This window comes from Protopterus annectens, chromosome 3.part0, assembly GCF_019279795.1.
Source record: "Protopterus annectens isolate FY-2018-M chromosome 3.part0, PAN1.0, whole genome shotgun sequence".
Lineage (NCBI taxonomy): Eukaryota > Metazoa > Chordata > Ceratodontiformes > Protopteridae > Protopterus > Protopterus annectens.
The window spans coordinates 382,858,895-382,883,241 of NC_056731.1; the positions used below are offsets into that span (position 1 = coordinate 382,858,895).

Below are 24,347 nucleotides of genomic sequence, written 5' to 3' on the forward strand. Positions count from 1 at the left end.
ACATCCATTTCTATTGTTGCTGCTGCTGAATTTAGTTTCCTGAAAGCAGTGGCCTATTACTGTGCTAAATCAATTAACTAAAGCTTTTTATACAAACATTATTTTTCAGATATTAAAAAGTAATGCAAACTACATGGTTCTGCCAAAAATATAAGCAGAATTTTAAGCCAAAAATATAAGCACTATTTTAAACTGTAACGTTTATAGTTTATATGTAAAAGTACACTACTGAGTTTCCAATAAATAATTTATAATTAACAGTCTGCTTTCAGAAAATTGTTTTTGTAGTAATCATTGTTCGAGTTTAATATTTCAGACAGGTATAATTATAAAAAGCATTGAAATCTGATGCGTCTGAATATTTTGTGTTCATAAGATGTTGCTGATGCAAAGAAGAAATGAAGATGTTATTGTTTATTTTTTATTTGGTAAGAATTTGTGATAAGGCCTTTATGTGTTAGCAGTTTTACTCTGTTACAGCAATGCTTTTAAAGGTACAAGACCATATAGAAGATCATGATGGCTCCTATTCCTTGTAGAGTTGATCATTTATACTGTTTCTCCATCCTATTCCTTGCAGTGTTGGCCATTCTGACTGTTTCACCATCCTATTCCTTGCACAGTTAGTCATTTAGGCTGTTTACCATTTATCATATTAATCTGTTTTTGAAGAACCTCAAAAACATTGAAATTCTAATTGATAAAAGTTATAAATCCTATGACGTAGCAAATCTTGTCTGAAAGAAGATTTTTCCCCTCACCTCCAAGAAATATATATGCAGTAGTGGTCAGGTGATTATTTCTAGCAACTAACAGTATGAGAAGAAAAGCTGAAATGGCTTCTAAATAGATGATAGTGAAATGAATATAACACCAGGTCTTTTAGCTTTGCTTCACAGCTAGATCATATAAGACCTCCTATTTTTTTTTGTGAGTGTGTGTGTGTGTGTGTGTGTGTGTGTGTGTGTGTGTGTGTGTGTGTGTGTAAAACATTGGAATATCTTGTAGTTTATTTTCTCTCTAGAGTGGAGAGGACAGGAGAGTGATTCTTGAATCTACGGTCTAAAACAACACACAATTTTATATAGATTTGCCTGTCTATATCGACTGGTGGCTTAAAATGTTTTCTGTTTTCTTGGTTAAAAGTAAATAATCATTATCAATGTAAATTTTAGATTTATTAAACTGCATTGTCTTTCCAAGAATTCATGATATTTTAAAACCCTGGTTTTATTACTGATAAATACCAAATCTCAACAAAAAACATCTTGGAATATTATTTACAGGAATAGCAACCAAACCTCCTTGGGTGTTCTCAGTTAATGTTCATCATTATTTTTTGTATTTCAAAACTTTATCATAATGTGGAAACTGACAAATTGATTTGTTATTCTGACTCTGTTTTTGTAGTTCTTAGATTTGTCTTCCATTTCAGTCTTTTGTTTGGATTTTTGTTTTTAAATGTGGCTTGTTTTATATCTTAAACTTTACTCTGCAAATTGATCAGAAAGAAATTGTGTAGAATATTTTTTTTCAAATTTCATGGTGGCAATAAATTCTGTAAATTTATCTCTAATTTTAAAAGCCCTGACATAAATTCTTATAGGTCAGGAGTGGCAGCATTTCCCTCATTTTCTGTGGGAGATGATCTTTTTGCAGTTTTACCTCATCACAAAGACTTTTTATTGAAGCATACATTTCACAAAATATAGGACATAATCATTTGTTCCTGATGTAGAACATTTTTTATGCTTTTTTACTTGTGACTATAAAACTAATGAGGAAATATAATCAATGCTGTAATTATTATTTCTGCTTGGGAATTAGATATTTTAGATGATATGTCTGTGTTAAATTCAAGCTTTTGTTTTCATTGACATTCTCCTGTTTTGGAAACAAACACTATCCAAAAAATGTAAAATTATGATTATCTGAAACTCTAATCTGTTGCTTTCCTTGTAAATATCTGTTATATTTTGTATTTTGTTATTGTGCAAATGAAACAGGTAATCATAAGGCGGTTCAAGGGGAGGGTGCTAAATGTTCTAACATTTGGTCTAACTTGAGTAATATAAACTGATATCATACCTTCTTGTTCCATTAAGCACGAGTGCACATGGTGGATACAGCGATAAGACTTAACTAAATTATTTATTGTTGTTGTTAGTGCCAGCATTATGTTTCTTCACTGACTGCCAAGACAGTATTTATTGTACTTAACTGTGTATAAAATTTTGCACTTGGCAGAAATAATTTTGAATATCACTAGTTTTAAATATTTATGATAGACTACAGTGCAGCTTAACGTGACAGATTGCTCATTACTGAATCATTTTTCAAGCTGGTGGTGTACTGAAAATGATGACAGATGCTTTTATAACTACTGAAACTTACTCCTCTTTGATAGTTATAGTTTTGGATGTGAAACCACAAAAATGCTTCTGTCTAATATTAATGCAGGCCCAAACAAACATGTAATTTCTGTGGCTCATATAATTAAGATGAGGTTAATAATTTTCTTAAAAAATGTGACATATTTTATTATGAGCACCTTTTGAATATGCTAACTATGCTATTAGTTAGCTTGTTTATTGCTTTAAGGTTTGATCCTAAGCCCCTATTTTTTCATTTACTAACATTTTTTAAGAGAATGCAGTTTAGGATAAAAATGAAAAGATTAATCATGTTTATCTCCAGATTATCGTGGGTGACTCATATGCTGTGTACAAGATCTAGGCAATAAAGAACAAAGATTTTTCTGATCACTGGGAACTGAATGTCCACTTAGTATGACAATTTCTAACCTTTTGGGAAACGTTTGTATCCAGCTGAACTAACAACTTTCTTTTTTTCCTTTCCACATCATTAAGAGTTACCTTATGATTATCCCAGCCATATATTCCTGAATTTTGTTAACATTGTTTTTCACACCACCACATCAAATTTTCATTTTAACAGTATAGTATGCTGCATTATTTGAAGGCTGTGCATAAAATACAGTTATGATTTATATAACTGAAGCTGTGCATGACAACTCAAATTTACTTTTTTCATGGATTTATTTAATTTCATATATGTAACATTCACTCTTGCAAAACTTTAATTAAATGTTGATATAGTCCTTTTAATATTCTCTGACCATGTGCATTACAGCACAGCAAACCATTCATTTTGTATATGCAAACATTCTTCATTTATGTGCTTTACTAGTTATAAATATCATCTTGTTTATTGAGTAAATTACAAAGGCCAAAGTGCAGCATAAAACTGCATGATATATAATTCTATAACATTTAGTACACTGTACTTGATTTTATTACATATAGACATAAAGTCCTGACTATGGGCCAGATGACCTCTGTTCAGCTAGACTCCCGGGCTCAGGTGGAGCCAAGTAGGGGATGGGGAGAGTGAACAACTGACACCAGCCCACCCTTTCTTAAGGGGGGGATGAATGTACTTTTGTCTACTGCAATATCAACATCTGCAGGAGTATGAGGTTCATGGCATGTAGTAATATGGGCTGCCATAACACAAAGTAGTGCACCAGAGAAGCCACAGCTCGTTGCATGTATAGTAGTCATACACCATCTTGAGCAGCAACAAAGTGTTGCTAAAGCTAAATTGTTAAGGAAGGTTACCTATGATCATATTCAGAGCTTGATTATATCTCTGAATTATTTTATATAATTATCAAATATAAATAGATTGATTTACCTTATTTGTGTATTACTATTTTCATAAAAAATAATTCCTGCCATGTAATGCAACAGCAGTATTTACATTTTTGGGAGGATAACATAGTAATACTCAGATAATGAGCTACTACAGCATTTAAGTACCACTACAACAGTCAAGTCTAACAATTTGCATTGCCTGAAAAAATCGTGTTATCTGATTTGACTAACAGATTTTACTGTTCCTCATTAACATGCACATTATTATAAAGTCTTATTCTTAACAGTAATCATTGTGTTTAAGTTGACTGAGCTTCTGGAAATAAAATAAAAATAAAAAAAAAAAAAAAAAAAAACAGTGAAATTCCATTCTATAGCTTGCATTTCAAATATTATGACCATTGTATAATTATATGTCTTTGTTTACTGAGATTTCTAGAACACAAACTGGCACAGCAGTACAGAGTCAGGGTACCCTTCCTCTCCAGTGACAACCCAATTTTGATTAGATGCTTGAACTACAGAAAGTTAAGCAGATTAATGCAGGAATGGATAGCTACTACCCACTCTTTTGTCTCAGCAGGCAGATGTTGAAGATTCCTGTTTTGGGATGCCTCCTTGTGGTGACTGCAAATTAGTTTTTAAGATGTATGTTCCGTAGTAGTGCATGTCATGAAACCTGTTGCTTTCGTCTTGGTACACGAATAAATGAGTCTTCGTGGGTTCTGTTTAAGCAGCTTTATTCTATACACATTACTGTAAAGACTTATTGACATGACAATGACTTAAGTAACTTATATACAAACAGACTGCTGAGATCATACATGGTCACTCACTGGCTTCTTCTACAAAATGGCACTAGAGATTGCACATGTCTGGAATTCATACATGCACGCACAGCCTCACATGCTTCTTGAAGACATAGCACGCACACGTTACACTCTGATCTACATCCTCCCTCTTTAAGAAATAGATCATGCAGTTTGTCATGAGATTGTTTAGCATGCAGAAATCACAGATAATATAAAGACATGCATTATACAATACTAAGTACACAGATATATATATATATATATATATATATATATATATATATATATATATGTATGTATATATATATATATATATATATATATATATATATATATAGTCAAGTCCACATTGCTGTGTATTTCACACTAGGCTTAGAAACTTGTCCATATCATGTGACATAAAATTGGGAATTAGATCTAGAAACTTTGACAGAAAATGCAAAATGGTTGACCTGTGAAATGTTTGGATCACTATCTGGAACAGAATCAGACTTTTGAGTATATTCTGGTCTGGAAACAGTGTCTGACTAATTCTTTGATTTAGAATTTGCATCACAGATAGAACGTTGTGATTGCAATGATGATGATTCTGGTACAGGAAGAAGATGTCTGCGATTCTTCCTATACTCCACACCATTGGAGCTTACCAAATAAAATCTCTGCTCTGCACAAATACCTGTAATCTGTCCTATTTGAAAAAAAACTTTCATTGTCTGGATTTTCTCCGTCTTTCCTTCCCTCAACGAATGAAGAAATCTGCTTGATTTGTCCTAACTAAATTTCTGGATATTATGCTTGTTAAACAATTGAGCCTTGATGGTTTTATTGTTCCTGGATTTAGGCTTCAACAAACTGGATGAAATAGGTAGCATAGTTCTAGTTTGTCTGGAAAGTAGTCTTTGAGTGAGTGAGCCAAGAATATTATCACGAGGTATGTTTCTGAGATTAAGTAAATTCCACAAAACATTGGTATTGTCACACTTTGACTTTCCAAGTAATTGCTTTGCACTCTGTACAGCACTTTCAGCTTGACCATTGGACTGTGGATATTTAGGATTACTAGTGACATTTACAAAGTCCCATTCTTTTGAAAATTTCTGAAACAACTGGATAGTAAATTGAGTACCATTGTCAGAATAAAGTTTTGTGGACTACCATGAAATGAGAACTGACGTTTCAACTTAGCGATAACAGCTGTTGAGGTTAAGTTTGGTACCAGATCAAACTCAAACCAATTCGAATAAGAGCCTGCAAAAAACAAATAGTGTTGATTGTTCCACTGAAAGATGTCAGTAGCCACAGTAGACCAAGGTAGTTCAGGTATTGGATTTAGATGAAGTAGTTCTCTTTGCAAATGTGCTCTGGTACTATTACACACTGAACAAGAAGAAAGCACTTTATCAATGTCTCTTGACAATGAAGGCCAAAATACTAATTCGCTATCCCTTCTCTTAGTGGATAATAAACCTGGGTGACCACGATGCAAAATTTTAATGTACTCATGCTGTAAGGAAGGAAGGACAACAATTTTAGGACCTTTGTAAATAATACCATCTTCCATCAGCAATTCATCTCTGTAAGGAAAATATGGTTGCACTCCAAGTGAAATACCAGATTGGTTTGGCAACCATCCGACATGGATGTAGTGATTAAGCTTTTGTGAAATTGGATCAGTCATAATGTGATGTCTTAATTCTTCTAGTCTAGTGGTGGAGAAATTACGCACTGACATAACATCAGTCAAAAGTTTCAGCATCGATTTGTTCTGTTGTACTTCTAGGCAATCCAGATAAGGTATCAGCCAGATACAGCAATTTACCTTTAGTGCAGACCATTTTGAAATTGTACTTTTGCAATATGAGCATCATTCTTAGTAATCGTGCTGAAGGAGAATGCATAGGTTTCTTAAGAATAGTAACAAGTGGTTGATGCTCTGTTTCAGTCTGGATAGCTTGACCATAAATATAATCATGAAATTTGGAACATGCAAAAACTATTGCCAACAGCTCTTTCTCAATTTGCTCATAGTGCATCTCTGTTTGAGTCAATGTCCTAGATGCATAAGTTACAGGTATGCCCTCTTGAAGAATAACTGCACCAAGACCAAATTTTGAAGCATCACAAGAAAGAACAACAGGTTTGTTAACACCTTAACATAGGTGGAGTGGTAATTTTCTGCTTAAGATTATCAAACGCCTTTTGATGATGTTTTAACCATGACCATACAACATGTGTTAGCTCTCTCAAAGGTGCTGTTAATTTACTGAAATCTGGGATAAATTTGCCTAAATAATTGACCATGCCCAAAAAATCTCTGCACATTATCTGGTACTGGCATCTCTAGAATCGCTGTTTGGTAGGGTCAGGCTTCAAGCCTGTACTGGTGAACAAATGTCCCATGTAGGTTACATCTGGAAGTCTGAATTTGCATTTCAGAGGATTGAGCTTTAAATTTACTTCACATGCTCTGTCAAGAACTTTCTTGAGCTTTCTGTCATGCTCAGATTTGCCATTGCCTCCAACAAACAGATCATCTACTGTTATGGCACAATGGTAACCTGAAAAAAATTTGCTCCATTGCATGCTGAAAAACTTCACTTGCAGAATTTATTCCAAATGGCATCCATAGGAATCTGTATCTGCCAAACGGAGTACCAAAAGCAGTGAGAAATGAGGAATTGCAATCCAGCATCACTTGCCAAAATGAACTCTTTGCATCCAAAACAGAAAATACAGTAGCATTAGGTATTAGAGCTGCAACTTTCTCAACTGTATGCATTGGATGATAAGGCCTTTTTAATGCTTTGTTTAAATTTCTAGGATCAAAATATATCCTGATTTCGTCTGATCATTCTTATGAGTTGCTACCATGGATGACATCCGTTCAGTTGGTTCTCTGACGGGACAAATCACACTTTGCATCATTTCATCTAACTGAGTTTTAACTTTGTCTTGCATTGCAATTGGAACTCTTCTCACTGGTCTGAATACTAGAGTAACCTCGGGATCTAGCTTCATGGAATACACAACTGGAAGCTTACCCAACTTGTCATCGAAAACATCAACATACTCCGAGAAAATAGCTTCTGAAAAACTGGAACTCGGAAATGCACTCACATGAAGAACTTCTTCAGCAAAAGAAAGCAGATTCATTTTCAAGCTATCTTTGAGACCTAGTGAAGACTGCACAGATCGTTGGACTACATAGAATAATAACTTTAAACAGCTTTCAGCCAAATACTGTAACAAGAAAGCATTCCTAAACCTTCGGTTTGAATTTCCTCACCTCCATATACAACAAGTCTCGCACTGCTGGTTGTACTGAGTTGCTCATTAGTTCTCATTTTTGCAAATGTGTTCATTGACATAACATTGCACTTTGACCCAGTGTCTACTTTAAGCTCTGTTTTCCATTAATCCTGACCATACAAAATACTTCTCCTCATTAGTAAGTTTACTGCATCAGCTCTTTCTCCAAGTATGGATACACCATCCACATAGAAAACTGACTGTTTCAGTTCTACTTGACCAACTTGCTTTTTCGTGTGACCTTTCTTTACAGCTGAGTGAAGTTTACTTGACCTGCAAAACTTTTGAAAGTGGTTCCATTTCTTGCACTTGTGGCATTGCTGACCAAATGCTAAACACTTCTCTCTTTTAGACTTGCACCTCAATTGCGACAAGTTAACAATAAAGCTAGACTTGTGTTTTCCTGACTCACGTTTGTGTTGTATTGGAATGGCGGTAGAGCTTGCACTTTTTCTATAACTTTCTGGAAAGTCGTGCACCTTCTTTGGAAACCCTTTGTCTGTTCCTTGGTTAGGCCTGTTTCTATATGCCATGTGTTGCATACTATCCATGTTTGCTGTGGAGCTCAGTAAAACCATGATGTTGTCACTTGCAAGTATATTTGTATGTCTTTCAGTCACCTCATGGGTCTGACAAATCTCTGTTGCTTTACTTAATGTCAAATCACTATCATGAAGCAAAATCTTTCTCACTGCAGCACTATTAATACCACACACAAGTCTGTCCTTTATCAGGTCATCTTTTAAATCACCAAACCGACACATCTTAGCTTTGTTTCTTGAATCAGTTATGTAAGCTGCAAATGTCTTTCCTAGCTTCTGGTTTACCGTATAAAACAAATGCCTCTCTAAATGTAATAGTCATCTGTGGGTGACACATTTCTCTTAACTTGCACTTCAAACACTCAGGGTCTTCCTCTTGATTCAGCTTGCACAGTTTGGTGGTCTGCACCCTCACCTTCATACACTGCTGGTGCATACACAAATGAATGCTCCTTTTCTATGGCCTCAGATCCTGCTAGATTTAACAAAATGAATGCCCTTGTACATGCATCTCTATCCGCATAAGTTGCTTGCATAAAAATATCTTACTCTTGTTCAAATATTCTCCAGTTCTCTGAAATATTCTGATTAAACACAAGTGATTGAGGTTTTTGAAATCTGTCTGTCATATTAACACATTCCAACCAGGGGGTTTGCAGTCAGGCACGAATATATGCTCAGATATGTGCATAAGTAATTGGCATGAGCACACTTTGCACAATGCTTTTCTGTATTTTATACTTATACTTGATCTCTTTAAACTTGTCAGAATTATACGAATGAACAACTGAACTTTGCGAAATCACTTCTTAAACTTCTGGATGCTTTATTATACTTTGCAAAATACTCGCTTCAGATTAACAGTGCTTTATGAAACTTACAGAATGGCTTTTTAAACTTTTTGATACTTTACTGATCTTTGTGAAATATTTTGTCAGACTATTTGATGCTATGTGAAATCTTCAATTGGTAAAGGCAAAAACGCTAAAGTAATTTATCATCATTCGCCTAGCTTGCGGAATCAGCAGAAGTAGAAATGCCAAAGTCATACACATTCAAAATCAATAAAGACTGAGATGCTAAACTCATGCACATTAAAACTGGTGAAGGCAGAAATGCAAAAGTCATTTGCTTGTGAATCAGTAAAGACAGAAATGCTAAAGTTATATATGTTCAAAACTTTGGTATTGGTAAAGGCAGAAATGCTAAGGTCATTTATATTAGGAATTAGTAAAGGTAAAAATGCCAAAATAATTGCTTGGGGCTTTGTCAATGAAGGCAGGCATGCTACAGTCATATGACACTACTTGTTAAAGTCATCTCTTTAGGAAACATTCGAGAACTTTACGTTGCAACTGGGTAATTCACAAGCTCTGTAACACTCTTGTATTTTTTGTAACAAAATACCTTTTATTAATGCAGGAAATATATCAAGCAGTTGTACAATATAAGTAAACTGGACTTGTGCTGCCCAAATCAGTATCTTTTGAAGTATTTACAGTTTGCAAATGGCTATGCAATACACTGAAATGTCCCCATAATGGCTGTACCTTGCAGGGCAACTGTTTACAGTACAAGAAGCACTCTGTAATGGCAGCACTGTGCGAGCAGACACACCCAGGACAAAACCTTTCCTCAAATAACTCTGCTTTGACTGGATTTTCATGAAATAGTTGCACCGTGCACACAGTGAAATCTCTGAAATACATGTACAGTAATAAGCACACACTGTAAGCACTTTTACACACTCTGCGATACTTTGAACTACTTTAATTACACCCTTGTTGCAATACAAAGTCGTAGTTATGCCCAAATGCAGCACTTTGCCTAAATACAAGCAGTCACCTTACTTTATTTTTGCTTACTGTGGCCTTTTCTCTTTTCTTTTTATATCCTTTTGCTTGTTTAAGCCCTTTTTATGCCCAGCATGTTTCTCTTGTGCTCATGTTACTCTTAACATGCCTAATTCTGCCTTGAACACACTTGTTCTGCCATAAACATGTTTGTTTTGTATTTTAAAGCCAGTCATTGTGTCAAACACCTTTATCTCAAATATTCTCTTTAATTAGCAAATTTGTTGTACTTTCCGTTTGCCTGATAATGAGGTTTTTGCCCTTTCTGCCTCTTTTCTGCATCGAGTAAATCATTTTTTTTTCATTATCTTTGATTTGTTCTGGTTGTGTTTGTACTGTTTTCTCTCAGTTCTACCTTCGCTGATGTTTCTACATCTCATGGCTCCAAATATTCTTCTGTCTTCCATCCCGGTTCTGACACAGTGTCACTTTCATGTTGGTACACAAATAAACGAGTCTTTGTGGGTTCTGCTTAATCAACTTTATTCTATACAAACACATCACTGTAGTGGCTTATTCACTATGGCTAAGCAGCTTATATACAAACTAACGGGTCTATATTACCAAATCGAAAAACCCTTTACGCGAATACCTAAATGTCGACACCTATAACGCGAACTGTGAAAATCCAGAATGCACTAAACAGCGAAAAATAAAATAACAAACTGTCATAGTCGGCCAACCCCACCACCCACTACATATTACCTACCCAAACAAAATAAATAAACCACATACATACTCTAACTAAACCCTACTTCTAACCTAAAGTAAAGTACCAAAACCCTACTTCTAACCCTACACTAAACCCCACATACACAAATAACTATGCACTATCCTTAACCTCTCCCTAACCCTAAAGTCCGTAACTACCGCATACATCCCCTACAGACATACACCCAAAAAAATAAATAATATACATACATACATTTAACAAAACCCTACTTCCAACACTACACTAAACCCCACATACACAACTATCTATGCACTATCCTTAACCCCTCCCTAACCCTAAGATCTGTAACTACCACATACTTCCCCTACAGACATACACCCAGAAAAAATAAATAATACACATACATACAGTTAAATAAATCCCTACTTCTAACACTACACTATATCTTACGTACATTACCTATCTATTCACTTACCTTAACCCACATCCTATCCCTAAAGTCCTGTCTATCGCACACTTACCTTACGGAGCTATACCGCAGATGGGCCAACCATTACATTTCGACATTTCAATTTCCGCTATTTTGGATGTTCAGTGTTTCCATCTTTCTCGCAGTCCACATCGCTCTTTTCATATCCACGATTACGGTCTTTTGATCTGGTAATAGGAACCCAAACTAACTACTGCGATCATACTCACTCACTGGCTGCTTCTACAAAATGGCACTAGGGATTGCACATGTCTGGAATTTATATATGCATGCACAGCCTTGCATGCTTCTTAAAGACATAGCACACACACACGTTACACTCTGATCTACAAACCTATTGCCTTAGGTAGTGTACTCAAATATACCCTGTATGTATATGGGGTAAGTTAGAAATATTTCCAGAATTCAAGTATCAGCAGTAATCCTTTGATATGTACTGGGGCTTAAAGCAGCTTTTTACAGGTCATACCGAAATTCAAGGTAAGCTGAATAATAAAAACATGCTGAGAAGTGAAGAGCCATACAAGAAATCTCGCAGTTAAAGTTAACTACATTGCAGTCATCATTATGTCATGTGGCAATTTGTTCCAGTTGTATAACTCTTTGGTAAAATAAAATAAAAATTCTCATTAGTTAGTTGTAATATATTTACTGGGTTCCTGCATACAACCAGCACTAGTATATGCATCACACTTCATTTAAGTTCATACTTATTAATTAGTTTTGTTGCAAGATCAGTGTAATTTATTAGTACACAATTGTATGTAACTCCTACTGCTATTACCACACATTCATTTAATTGCCTTTAAAATATCCACAGGGATTTATTACTGTATGTCATCCTCATCAACATGGATGGCTTTGTAATATGTGTTCATTTTGTTTAGATGCTTATCATTGCTTGAAATGGTTAGTGTAGTAAAAATAATCACTGCACTCACTGAGTATTGTATTGTATGTTACTAAAACAAAGAAAGAAAGAAAGAAAGATGTACTCTGTCCTCATTATAATACATCTTTCCATTTTTCTTGTCATTTGCACAGATCACGGCGGTAAGTGCAATCTCCAGAAAGCATAAATGTGTTCTTTGCACTGAGACATGATTGCAAGTATAACTCCCAATCATGTGGTTACCAGTAATTGTACAGCCTGCTCTTAGAGTAACATTAGAATTAGCAAATTCCAATTGTTTTGTGGTGTTTTAGAAAAGTGCAGTTTAGAGATGACATACCCTATTCATTTTCCCAAAGGTAGCATTATCTCATAAAGTTTCATTTAATCCAGTTTAGATTTATATTGACATTTTTAGCTTGCATGTGTATCCAAGTATGTGAAATTGTGAGATGTAGTGAATAAATCCAAACCTGGTAAAAAATTTTTTTTCAATTCCGAATGTAGTTTTTCTAAGATTATTTACAAAAAAAAAATAAATAAATAATAATAAAAAAAAGAGTATCATGCTTAATGACTTCCTTCAAGTAAGATAAACTCAACTACTATAATTTGAATTCCTGCTCAACTGTCATGTATACAATCAGGAATAGCAACAATGTATAGTTTATAAGATAACTACTTTTGTTTGCTATCTTAGTTTCAGCAAATGAACGCTTTATTATTAGATCCACTGATTGGCTTCCCAGACAATACTAACCAGTCATTGTCTTTGCTGTGTGAGGCCTGAGATTTCAGCAAAATTTTCATGTTTTTCATTTTGCTTTTTTTAATTTCATTGACATTTTACTTAGTGGTTGGAAAGGCTTTTGAGGTATTCAAAAGGTAGTTGGTAGTAACAGGACATGAAATAAAAAAATTCCTAAAACTTTTCATTCCAAGATAGGGACATGTTTGGAGGCGACTACCTCAGTACCCTTGATCTGCAGTTCATCTTCGCTTTCTGCTTCTGAAGTCCTATGGGTTCTATGCAGTGTGTTTTATTGCACTCTGTTGTCTACTTTGGAATAGTGTTTCCTTCATTTCTGCCTTTTAAATAATAACAACCATGTTTAGCAGCATCTTATTACCAATATATCACATTGCTGAGAAAGAAGATACTACCTGAATATTTGTTTAGGATTTTGTAGTACTAATTTTTATATGTTGAATCAAAACCTTGTGATGCCAAAGACATTTTAAAGAAAAAGTATAATGCAACTATGAAGTAACTTAAAACATTCATAAATATTGTCTTGCTCTTTTTTCTCCCAGTGACTCTGGTCCACTTCGACTTGCCAAAACACCATCACCACCAGAAGAAGTATCGCCAGTTCCCAGTCCCGTGGCAAGCCCTAACCATACACTTGCTCCTGTAGCATCACCTGCCCCGGCACGTCCCAAGTCACCTTCTCAGGTAAAGAGCAGCCAAATCTGTATTAGACTGCTGACACACTTTTAAAATTACATATGCATTTAAAAAAAAAAAAAACAGAAGTTACTAGCTGCTTGGTAAACTTTGTTGTATGAAATGCACTGTGTAACCTGCCAGACTTATGACTTGAAGCATTTTTTTAAAATCTAGAAAACACCCAAATAATACTTAAGGCAGGCAGTGTGATTAGGGGATGATTATGTAAGTTAATACAGATATATTCCACACTCTTTAAAAGAATTAAGGCTAGTAATAAAAAAGGACTGATCCAGTGTTGTGTCACATGTACATTGGTAGGCATATCAATCTAAAATTCAAAAAGCACAAAGGCCAGCAGACTGTGGTGTAGAAATTCTTTGTTAAAGCATATATAAATAACACTGATGAAGGCTGCTTAACTTGTTCAGCTGAAGTTGATAGTTTGTTATTGCTCTATTTATATATGCTTTAATAAAGCATTTCTACACCACAGTCTGCTGGCCTTTGTGCTTTTTGAATTGAAATAACTTGTTTTGAGGCCGTGCAGTTGCCGTACTTGCAAGGGCTCTTTAACAGGCATATTAATCTGACTAATTTTATGGGGGTGCTACAGGTACTCAGGTCACAAGCACTCAAAAATTATAAGCTAGAAGTCATGGACCTGAGTCCCTTTTAGCTTGTGTATCCAGCTGTTCATGCTTGAACTTGAATATGAGTTCAAACAAGCAACTGTGCAGAGGGAAAGAGAGAGGGTGTTAGGCTTAGGAAGCAGGAAGGGGATTTTATGCTTAGGAAGTAGAAAGGAAGCTTATTTATTTTGTATTTATTTGTTTATCTACGTCTATATTATCAGAATAAAAGATCAAAATCACAAACACTCTGAAGAGCGAAAATGACCTCGAAGTGCTTTTTGTGAGATTGCAGTACAGTGAAGATTGGAATATTTGCCCTTTCCTCACTGTAGTGTGATCTCAGAGTTGGAATATATATTTAATGGGGGTGCACCCTCCCACAATAAGGAGTTAGAGTTATGGCATTTTTGCTTTTTAGAACGTTCACGATTTTGATCTTTCGTTCTTCTAATATAGACCCGTTTATCTGAGTAGTGCACTGATCTGAAAGGACCACTTGCAGGCACACTTTGGGTTAATAAGATCACATAAGAAATAAATAAAACATTTTTATTTACAGATACAAGGATATACTACAACATTTAGTTCATGAAGCAGTTTAAAATGTCAAAATATGGATGGAAACACGTAATTATGCTTAGCAAAGCTTTTTGGATACGATGTAGCCATAACGAATGATGATTTTTAGATTTTAGGAGTGGTCAGAAAGTTTTAGATTTAAAAAGCAAGAAAGGAGTTTTAGAGTTAGGGAGTGATTGGGGAATTTGTTTAAGGAGGGAGATTGGAGTTTTAGGTTTATGAAGCTTTAGGGAATTTAATGTTAGGGAGGAGGGTGTAGGCTTAGAGTATGGGAGTGGTGAAGGTTAAAGTTTAGGTCCTGGTAGGACTATATCATTTTATAGGGTCAGGTGTGGGGAGGGATATGTAGAAATGAGACATCATGCTAGAGAGAGTTTTGAGCAAGTGGCAGCAAGCAGGAATGTTACAATCTACTAGCATGTGAGCACCTGCAGACCCTGGCTTTATACCCCTTTACCAGTGAAGCATTTATAAAAGTTGTGAGTCATCTGTAATACCCACATCATCTTAAGTACTATTTGGTTCCTTGATGATAGAAGAAGTTACATTTTTTTTCCATTCTGCACAAGAGAAAACACATATAAATGTTTCTTCTGTGTGAGTGTGAGAGTAAAGTTGTTCATACCACCCACATGGCTGACATATACGTTTTCCCTGCACTGACTTCTTTCAAACTGAATTTGTTTTCATAATCATTTCAATTTGAAAACCAGTCTACCAGAAAGACAGACTGCCATTAACATTTTGGAAAAATGGTGAACCTTTCAGAAATAACCTTTATTAGAATGATAAGTATGTTGAATGTATTAGCTCTGTTGTATTAATTTCCTCCAGATTCCATCTGTAATGCTTATATATGTGTTTCTGGATATAAATTGTGGCTGTTATTTTCAGTCATCATTTTTAGATTGTGTGTGTGTGAATGTTTTAGGGTTAGGATAAGGGTTAGATTAGGAGATGATACAGTTAGTCTACATGTGTGAGTGCGAATATTTTAGGGTTAAGGGAACAATAATGTGAGTGATAGAGCTAGTGTGTGTGCAAGAATAAGTGTTTTATAGTTAGGGTAAGGGTTAGGTAAGAGGATAGATTTAGTGTGTGTGTGTGTGTGTGTGTGTGTGTGTGTGTGTGTGTGTGTGTGTGTGTGTGTGTGTGTGTGTGTGTGTGTGTGTGTGTGTGTGTGTGTGTGTGTGTGTGTGTGTGTGTGTGTGTGTGTGTGTGTGTGTGTGTGTGTGTGTGTGTGTGTGTGTGTGTGTGTGTGTGTGTGTGTGTGTGTGTGTGTGTGTGTGTGTGTGTGTGTGTGTGTGTGTGTGTGTGTGTGTGTGTGTGTGTGTGTGTGTGTGTGTGTGTGTGTGTGTGTGTGTGTGTATGGTGTGTATGGTGAGTGTTTGAGCTGTCTTGTGTAGGGGCACTGTTATAGAAAGAGCTGCTGGCTAAGGGGTTTTCTCTTACATCCTTATCTCTTTCAGTTTCCCTTCCTGGATGGGCATGTTATTGTTGGAGTCAGTCTGGTTCTCCTGGAGCACTTCAGTTCTGAGGATTAAGTGTCCGAACCTTACCGATGTACCTTACACCTTGCTTGTAGGACATACTTATTATATACAATGCCAGGAAGGTGTAAAGGCTTTGGTATACTGACAGGGCATTTGGCTATCCTCAGCAGGATATCCCAAGTATAAGGAATGCTGCAATAGTCAGAAGTAAGACATGTATTGTTATTGTAAGATCTTACACAGATGTACTTTTCTGTTGGACAGGTTGCTATGATTTGCCAGATTAAGTGCTGCATCATGTAAGAATAATGTTTATCTTTAGTTTTAGTGTTCATCACCCTCTAAGGGTAGAATATTTCCATGCACTCCTGGGAAAACTCAGTAATGGATACTTGAAGAGACTTTATGATCACTAAATTACCACATGATGACATATGCAAACTATAGAGTTAAATATCTAGAAGAAAAAGCTGAGCCTGCAAATGTGAACTCTATGGTTGATTAACACTGCCTTACCTCTGTGTTTATGGCATGAATCAAAATCCAGAACACAGAGATAATGTGAGACCCTTTTCTGGACTGACACCAATGTTGAAGTATAATATTGGATTACCTGATCTCATCACTATGAGCTCGTAAATTGTAAATGCTGTTTACAGTGCAGTCATTTTCACTGAACACAGGGAGTACAGACTGCATAATTTCTTTTCATTTGTTAAAAGAGACGGTGGAGCATATGACTTTTTTTAGCTCCTCAACCTAGGAGAAGCTTTTTTTTCCCTCTCAGCCTTGGTATGAGAAGGCATCCGGTAGGGGCACTGCTGCGGGTGACACTTTACTTAACTACTGCTTTTTTTCAGGCACCAGTTATAAATGCATTGTGAGGCTGTATAACAGGAGTGAATATCTGTGTACTGACCCCGTACTTTTTCTTAATGTATAAATTAATTTGGGTACAGTTATGATGTATATAGTGTACATATCCTGGATTTTTTAATCAGTTATGTTTTCTAATGGGAGGCAGGGATTATTTTTTATTCCTGTTGTAGTATAAAGGGATACCAAATACTTCCTGTTACATGATAATGTGACTAGGTATACATAACAGTATGCATAATGGTAAGTGTGACACTGAAGAAATGTTGTGAGAGGTGAAAAGGGAGGTTAGAGGTAATCATCTATTTGGGGTAAGCTTTGCTGTTAGGTTAAAATGTAAGAAAAATCACATTCCATTATGTTTTACATTCATATGATTAGAAGCTGAAGACTTATGTTTTAGTAAGTATATCTGTCATATATTTCAAATGTCTGGCAGCTAACCCAGAGGACTAAAGTTATGATCTGGTGAAGAGCTACTTTCTGTGCACAGGATACAGAGTTTGTTTCCTTCCACTTTCATTTGCCTGCTTCATGACTCTGCACAAGTCACTTAATCAGACAGTGTTCCCCCAATAGCCCATGGTAAGTGGCAGTTTGTCCAGTCGGCTTACCAGTCAACAAATAGGTAAAAGAAAATAGCTTGCAACACAACAAAATATTATTTTAGCTGGAGGATTACCTAACACTAACTGATCTGCTTGTTGATGGCATTGTCCTTTGATGTCCATCTTGACAGTTATACTCTCCAGAGATTCACGTGGAAAGTAGTTGTGTGCATTGAGACAACAATCCATTTCCAGGCATTTCCAAGCATGGATCATTAAGTGAGATGGTGTCTCACACATATTCCGCAGCTGCCATCTGTAAAATACAGTCTTCTGCAGGTGTAATTACTGGACTAACAACCCTAAAGGGTTATTTTAATCCTAGCCATACTTCCCAAATGTATTGGACAGGTTTTGATACCACTCATCTTTTAGAAGTTGTAGCTCAGATATGGGTAATCAAGCATTTACAAACTTCTCCTTTCTAATACGGACATAATTGGCAGACCGGGGTAAATTTACAATGCCCCATCCACTGATCTGTGAAGCACTTGAATATGTGCTGGGAGGAATTCAGCTTCAAATGGATGTAAAGCCTGTACCAGAAAAGGTGTAGACTCTGAGACAAATACTTATCCCTCCAACATGTCTTATTTATGTTGCAGATGAGGTTTCATTTCCTAGATTATGTGTTTCTGATGCTGTTTGTTTTTCAGATGTGCAATTGGTTCGCAAAGCCTTGATCAGAGGCTTCTTTGAATGCCAAGCATATATCTTGTCTAGTTTACAATTGTCTAGTTCAGGTATAGGTCTTTGACAATGGTCTTGACTTCAGAGAATGCCAAAAAGAGCAGCCCAAGCACTGAGCCCTGGGGGACTATACTAGTAGAATTCAAACTCAAAACTCCAATGCCAAAAGACAGAAACCAACATTTATTGCAAAGCTTTCGGGTCACAAACACCCTTCCTCAGTGCTGCTATCATGAAAGTAAAAAATACATTTAAATAGGAGTTCTTAAAAAACACATGATTACAGCCAGCCTATCTCAAAATAATAATACCCCATAGCCCCTATGTTGCTATATACACTTTGTGTCACACACACACACACACACACACACACACACATATATATATATATATATATATATATATGTTAAAAAGTTATATAAAATCATTTAAAAATTCACATATAAATATATATGCACATACCATACACATAAATATAAACATATACATGAAACTAAAATGGGCTTCAAGCTGACAGCATTATTTAAACCAGGTAAAAAGTCTGCCTGTAGCCTAACTAGCCATTCATATTCTTTAAGTTCAACGATATTGTTAATGTTACCACCCCTACTACTAACATATACTACATCAATAACTCTAAATTGAAATTGATGTTCTTGACCTTTTTCAGAAATGTGTTTACTTAACACATTAGTGTTTATGTTTCTTCTAATAATAGACTTATGTTTAACTATATGTTCTGTTAATTTCCTTATAGTTTTTCTGACATAGAATGATGAACATGAAGTGCAAGTTGCTAGGTAAACAACATTAGTAGTATTATAATTTGCTGAACAATCAAAGATATATTCTTTATTAGTTGAGGGGTGTTTAAAATATTAATTTCTGTATAAATATCAATACAACAACTACAGTTTAGACATTTTGTAGTACCTGGTTTACTAAAAAATTTTTATGCTGCCAGTTTGTTTAAAATCCTTATAGCACAACATTCTCTTTAAATTATTTTGATTTCTGTAAGCAAAAAATGGTCTATCACCACAAATTTGTTGTAACTCAGGCATTGCTATCAAAATTGTTTAATTTCTTTCTATAATTTTCTTCACTTCAGCAGTTCTTATATTAAAAGTTGTTAAATACCTCATTGTATCATTTTTTGTTCTTCTGTGTTAATGGTACATTAACATTACTATCCAAAAATATAGGTTTAATACTATTATGTCTTTGAACACAGACTTCCTCATAAACCTCTTTCACTTTTCTTAAATCATATCCACTTTCATAAAATTCTTACATCATATCTTCTGCTTGTTGTCTAAAAATCTTTTCTTCTGTATTAAGTCTACTTAGTCTAGTCAACTGTGCTCTTAGTACCCCTGTGAATAGATGAGGTGCATGCATACTATGCCTATTTACAGAACGGTTTACTTAAACATCTTTTTTATGTACCCTAGTTTCTATTCTTCCTACAACTTTTCTTAACTCTACATCTAAGAAGACTATCTTTTCACTTGAACTCTCCATTTTAAACTTCAAAAAACTGGTAGTAGAGTTAAGATAAACAATGTATGCGTTTAACTCTTGTAACATACCTTTCCAAACAAGAAGTCTGTCATCTACAAACTTTTGATAAAATATAATGTTATTATTCATATTGAAACTCTTTGCACACTACCAGAATTAGTACTAACTAAAAACATTTTTTGTTTGATAAAGAACCTTGGAAAATAAAGAAAAAAATCCCAACAACGACCTGGAACACACCAGCTTTATTGACAACAATACGTTCCTTCGACTAAGCGCTTTCACCAGTAATTGGCTTCATCAGAGTCAAAGAAAACCTCTTACTACAACAGGATAAATAGTAAAAACTTCAAACAATTAATAAATTAATGAATTAATCAGCCAATCATCAGCCCTAGCATAATATAAGGCGAACCGCCCATAAAAAAGTGCCTAGTGCAAATCATTTCATCTAAAACAAATAAAAGACACCATCTAACAATGCATATAGTGCCTAGCAAAATTTGAACATTTCTACAAAATTCAACAAACAACCAATTAATTATAAAGTTTGAATAAACATATAATAAATGCTATAAAAAATTGCTAACAGTTAAAAAACATAAAGTATATGTGAACAACCATAGCAGCAAGCAATGCTAATAAACTTGCTCAAGCTGAAAAGCCATTGGCCTTTGCCTTTAAAATCTTAAAACAATACCGAGCTGTGGTTTCAAGCTAGTTCAAAGCACTATAACATCCCCATAGTATACCTGTTCCAGATACAAAATAAACATTGTACCCAGTACACTGAATAAACTAAATAATATTAGATCTCTGCTTTAAAACAGGCGTAAGGGAAATACCTTCATTAAGTCCTGGTGGTCGCGTGGCATTTAACCTCAATTGCCACGTTGCTTGTTTGCTTTCAACAAGATGTCTGTCATCACCACCCCTACAATTAGGTACCACTCGATCAATAACAAAGAAAATGAATTTTTTGAAATTGGGGCAACCAACACTATGGTTAAATAGTGCGTTGTGACCATCTTTCCTTTTAATGGCCCTAAGATGTTCACCAATCCTGTCCTTTAGCTTTCGGACAGTTTTTCCTACATAGAAAGCATGGCAACTGACACATATGGCAACATAAATCAACATTGTAGTATTGCAACTACATCTCCCTGAGCATGATAAAGAATAATCATACCCATGTATCGCCACATATGGCCCATCGTTAATGTAGTGACAGAATTTGCATGACCCACATTTGACCATCAAAGACTTATACCATCTATATTTCTTGTCCTCAACAATGTTTTTAATATTTTTCCCCCTACTGAATAGCACCATGGGTTGGGCCCACAACTTTGTCTTGGTGTTCTCATTGAAACAGACTTGCCACAATTTTTTGGTTGTTTCAATAAGAGGGGTACACAAAGGGTTGTATTTTAAAACAAATACATCAGAATTATCCCTTGTAACAGTACTCACAGTTTTAATACCTGATGTTAAAATAGGAGGAAAATATAGAAACCACTTCACGTTTTGTATTTAGAACCAATTTTAATGGATAACCTTTCCCTAAAAACATCCCTACTAAAGTATACATTTCATTCAAAAATATCTTCTCATCACTGACCAATCTTGATAACCTCACCATTTGACCTTTTATAATGCTTTTTCTCTGATGGTGAGGGTGGCAACTGTTGAAATGAAGTAGGGAGTTAGAATGTGTTTTTTTCCTGTGTATATTACTTTGTAACCCCTTGTTAGTGATCTTAAGATGCATGTCAAGATAATATATTTTAGTCTGATGCCACGTGTAAGTAAATTTAAGAAAAGTAGTGGTATGATTTAAATACTCTACAAATATTTTAACCTCCTCCTTATTGCCTTTCCACAAAATAAGAATATCATCAAAAAACCTGTTATACATCAAAATATTTTGCATACAATTTCTACGAAAAATATAGGATCTTTCCCAATGTAACAGAACCAACTTTGCATAAACAGGGGTACACTTGGCACCCATGGCTACACCAGCAATCTGATGAAACAATTCACCTTTGAAGGTTAAATTATTGTTCCTAAGAACCACTTCCATTAATTCCACCAGTTGGTCAATCTTTTTTTCTGTCTATCTTATCACATGTAAGCAAAGATTCTCTAAACCAATTTAATCCCTCATAAAGGGGAATAACTGTAAATAAATTCACCATATCAATGGTAAGAAAGGAATATTGAGTGGCACTGTTGGTGTGTCTCAAATGTTCCAAACAGTGCATGAATCCTTCAAAATATGTTCGACCCCATTGACCACACATTGTGACCCAAAATCCACAAATGCCACCAAAGGTTCAGTCTTAGAACCCCTGGCTGCCACTATGGGTCTAAAAGGTGGGTTATTGACATTTTTGTGGATTTTGGGAATCCCAAAGATAACCGGTGTGGTTGGTGGGGGACTGTCAAAAATTTAACTTCATTTTCATCTAAGACACCTTGATATAAAGCATCCATTAAGTATAAATCAACACCAGTATAGGCTCTATTTATTTCATTTTTTGAAACTCTATGGTATGTGTTTGTATCATTCAAGATCTCATGCATTCTAGATACATAGTCTATATGACCCATAATGACTGTCCCCCCACCCTTTTTGGGCTTCATAATCCTGACATCCCTGTTTTTTTGCTAAATTGCAAAGAGTTAATCTTTCCTCATGACTGAGATTATTGTGATGTGTAAAGAAATTAGAATTGTTTTTGTGTGTGTAATTGACTCAGCACAGCTCCTCGTGGTGTCCTGCAGAGTTCTACAAGCAGCAGAGAGTGGAAGAGTGACTTTCCATTGATTTATAAGTATTTTTTTTGGCTACTTATTTCCGACTGCTTTTTCTCGCCGAAAAGCGAGTTTCTTTAACTAAATAAGCTCTGCAAATTTGATTTACTGCATTACTATTTGTTTTCCTGAACTTTTTTGCACTTTTAAAGTTTGGTTTTGCTTAAATTAACTGGTAGGCTACATACTCAAGTGCGCTAGCCGATTTAAAGCATTTACTGTTGTTACTGTATCTATTTTCTGCTACTTTGTAAGAAAAAAAAAATATCCTTGTTTCCCGCATTTACTGAACTAGAATAGTCCAGTCTTCAGGTATTGCTGATCTCTGAGCTGTGTCATAGTTCCTGTGTTGCCCATATCCTTGTTTGGATAGGGGGAAGCTTCTTTGTTCACCAGTGGGAGTGGGGAGCTCTGAGCAGCCTATCTTCCCCTAAAGGAGTGGTTCCAGCCTAGTAACTTGTAGCTTATTGGCCATTTTGGGCCATTTCCTAGCTCTTTCTAACCCCCTGCTATAAAACCTGCTTTAGCGCGCTTTTGCACGATTTTGCGCATAGCGCAGCATCGGGCAGCGCAGCTTAATCAGGTTTAAACTATTCCTGGCTCCACAAAGTCTGCTCTTCATTTTTTTCCCTTGGAACTGCTCTAACTCTCAATCTAAACATTCTATTCTCAATCTAAAAACCCCGCACTTGCTCCTATAAGCATTTTTTTATAAGTTAGCACTTTTTAACTAAAAAAGCACTACATCCTCCTAAAATCCCCTTGAGTACCCTATCCCCTATAGGTCCTTTCTGATTCAGTTACATAGCAGTTCCTTATACTATTCTGGCATGTTGAAAGGTCACTTGCTGGCTTCCTCTCCAGTTCAGCTGGTGAATCTGGGTATCTTGAAGCAATGTTACAACTGCCTTATGTACACAGACAACCCTCTCCTCCTCCCAACAAATACAAATATATGTGAGAGATGCAACCATATAGCCAAACTGGAGGCTGAGCTCTCTCGACTCAGTACTGGCATAACCAGTCAAGAGGAGAAGGTAACCACACACACACACCACAAATCCAGTCTCACATAGACCTACCACAACTGCAAACCAAACACATAAACACACAAAAACATACTCGGAGGCTCAATAAAAATATGCCAAAGCAACAGAGACCTCCAAAGCAGACATCCAAGCAACCACTACCTCAAAACAAAACACATACAACACATAGTTCACAAAGTCACTGTGCCAAACAGTCACAGCCCTTAAAGCTAAACAACATACCTGATACACTTGTAATAGGTGACTCTATAGTCAGACACACTGACGTCCCGCTCACCAGGCTGAACAAGGAAAAGGTCACAGTAAGCTGCCTGTCGGGCGCGAGAATCCGCCACATAACACAAGCACTCAGATCACTCCAAAGCAGGTACAAAT

The 24,347-nt window shown here is 35.7% G+C and overlaps 1 protein-coding gene across 1 annotated transcript in view; it reads left to right on the forward strand.

Moving 5' to 3' along the window:
- The window catches only part of AMPH (amphiphysin), a 1,643,383-nt gene that overhangs the window by 1,186,315 nt on the left and 432,721 nt on the right, over positions 1–24,347 (forward strand). The window contains exon 10 of the mRNA XM_044064832.1: positions 13,563–13,704. Coding sequence (XP_043920767.1) covers positions 13,563–13,704 — 142 coding nt within the window. The remainder of the gene's footprint in view (positions 1–13,562; positions 13,705–24,347) is intronic.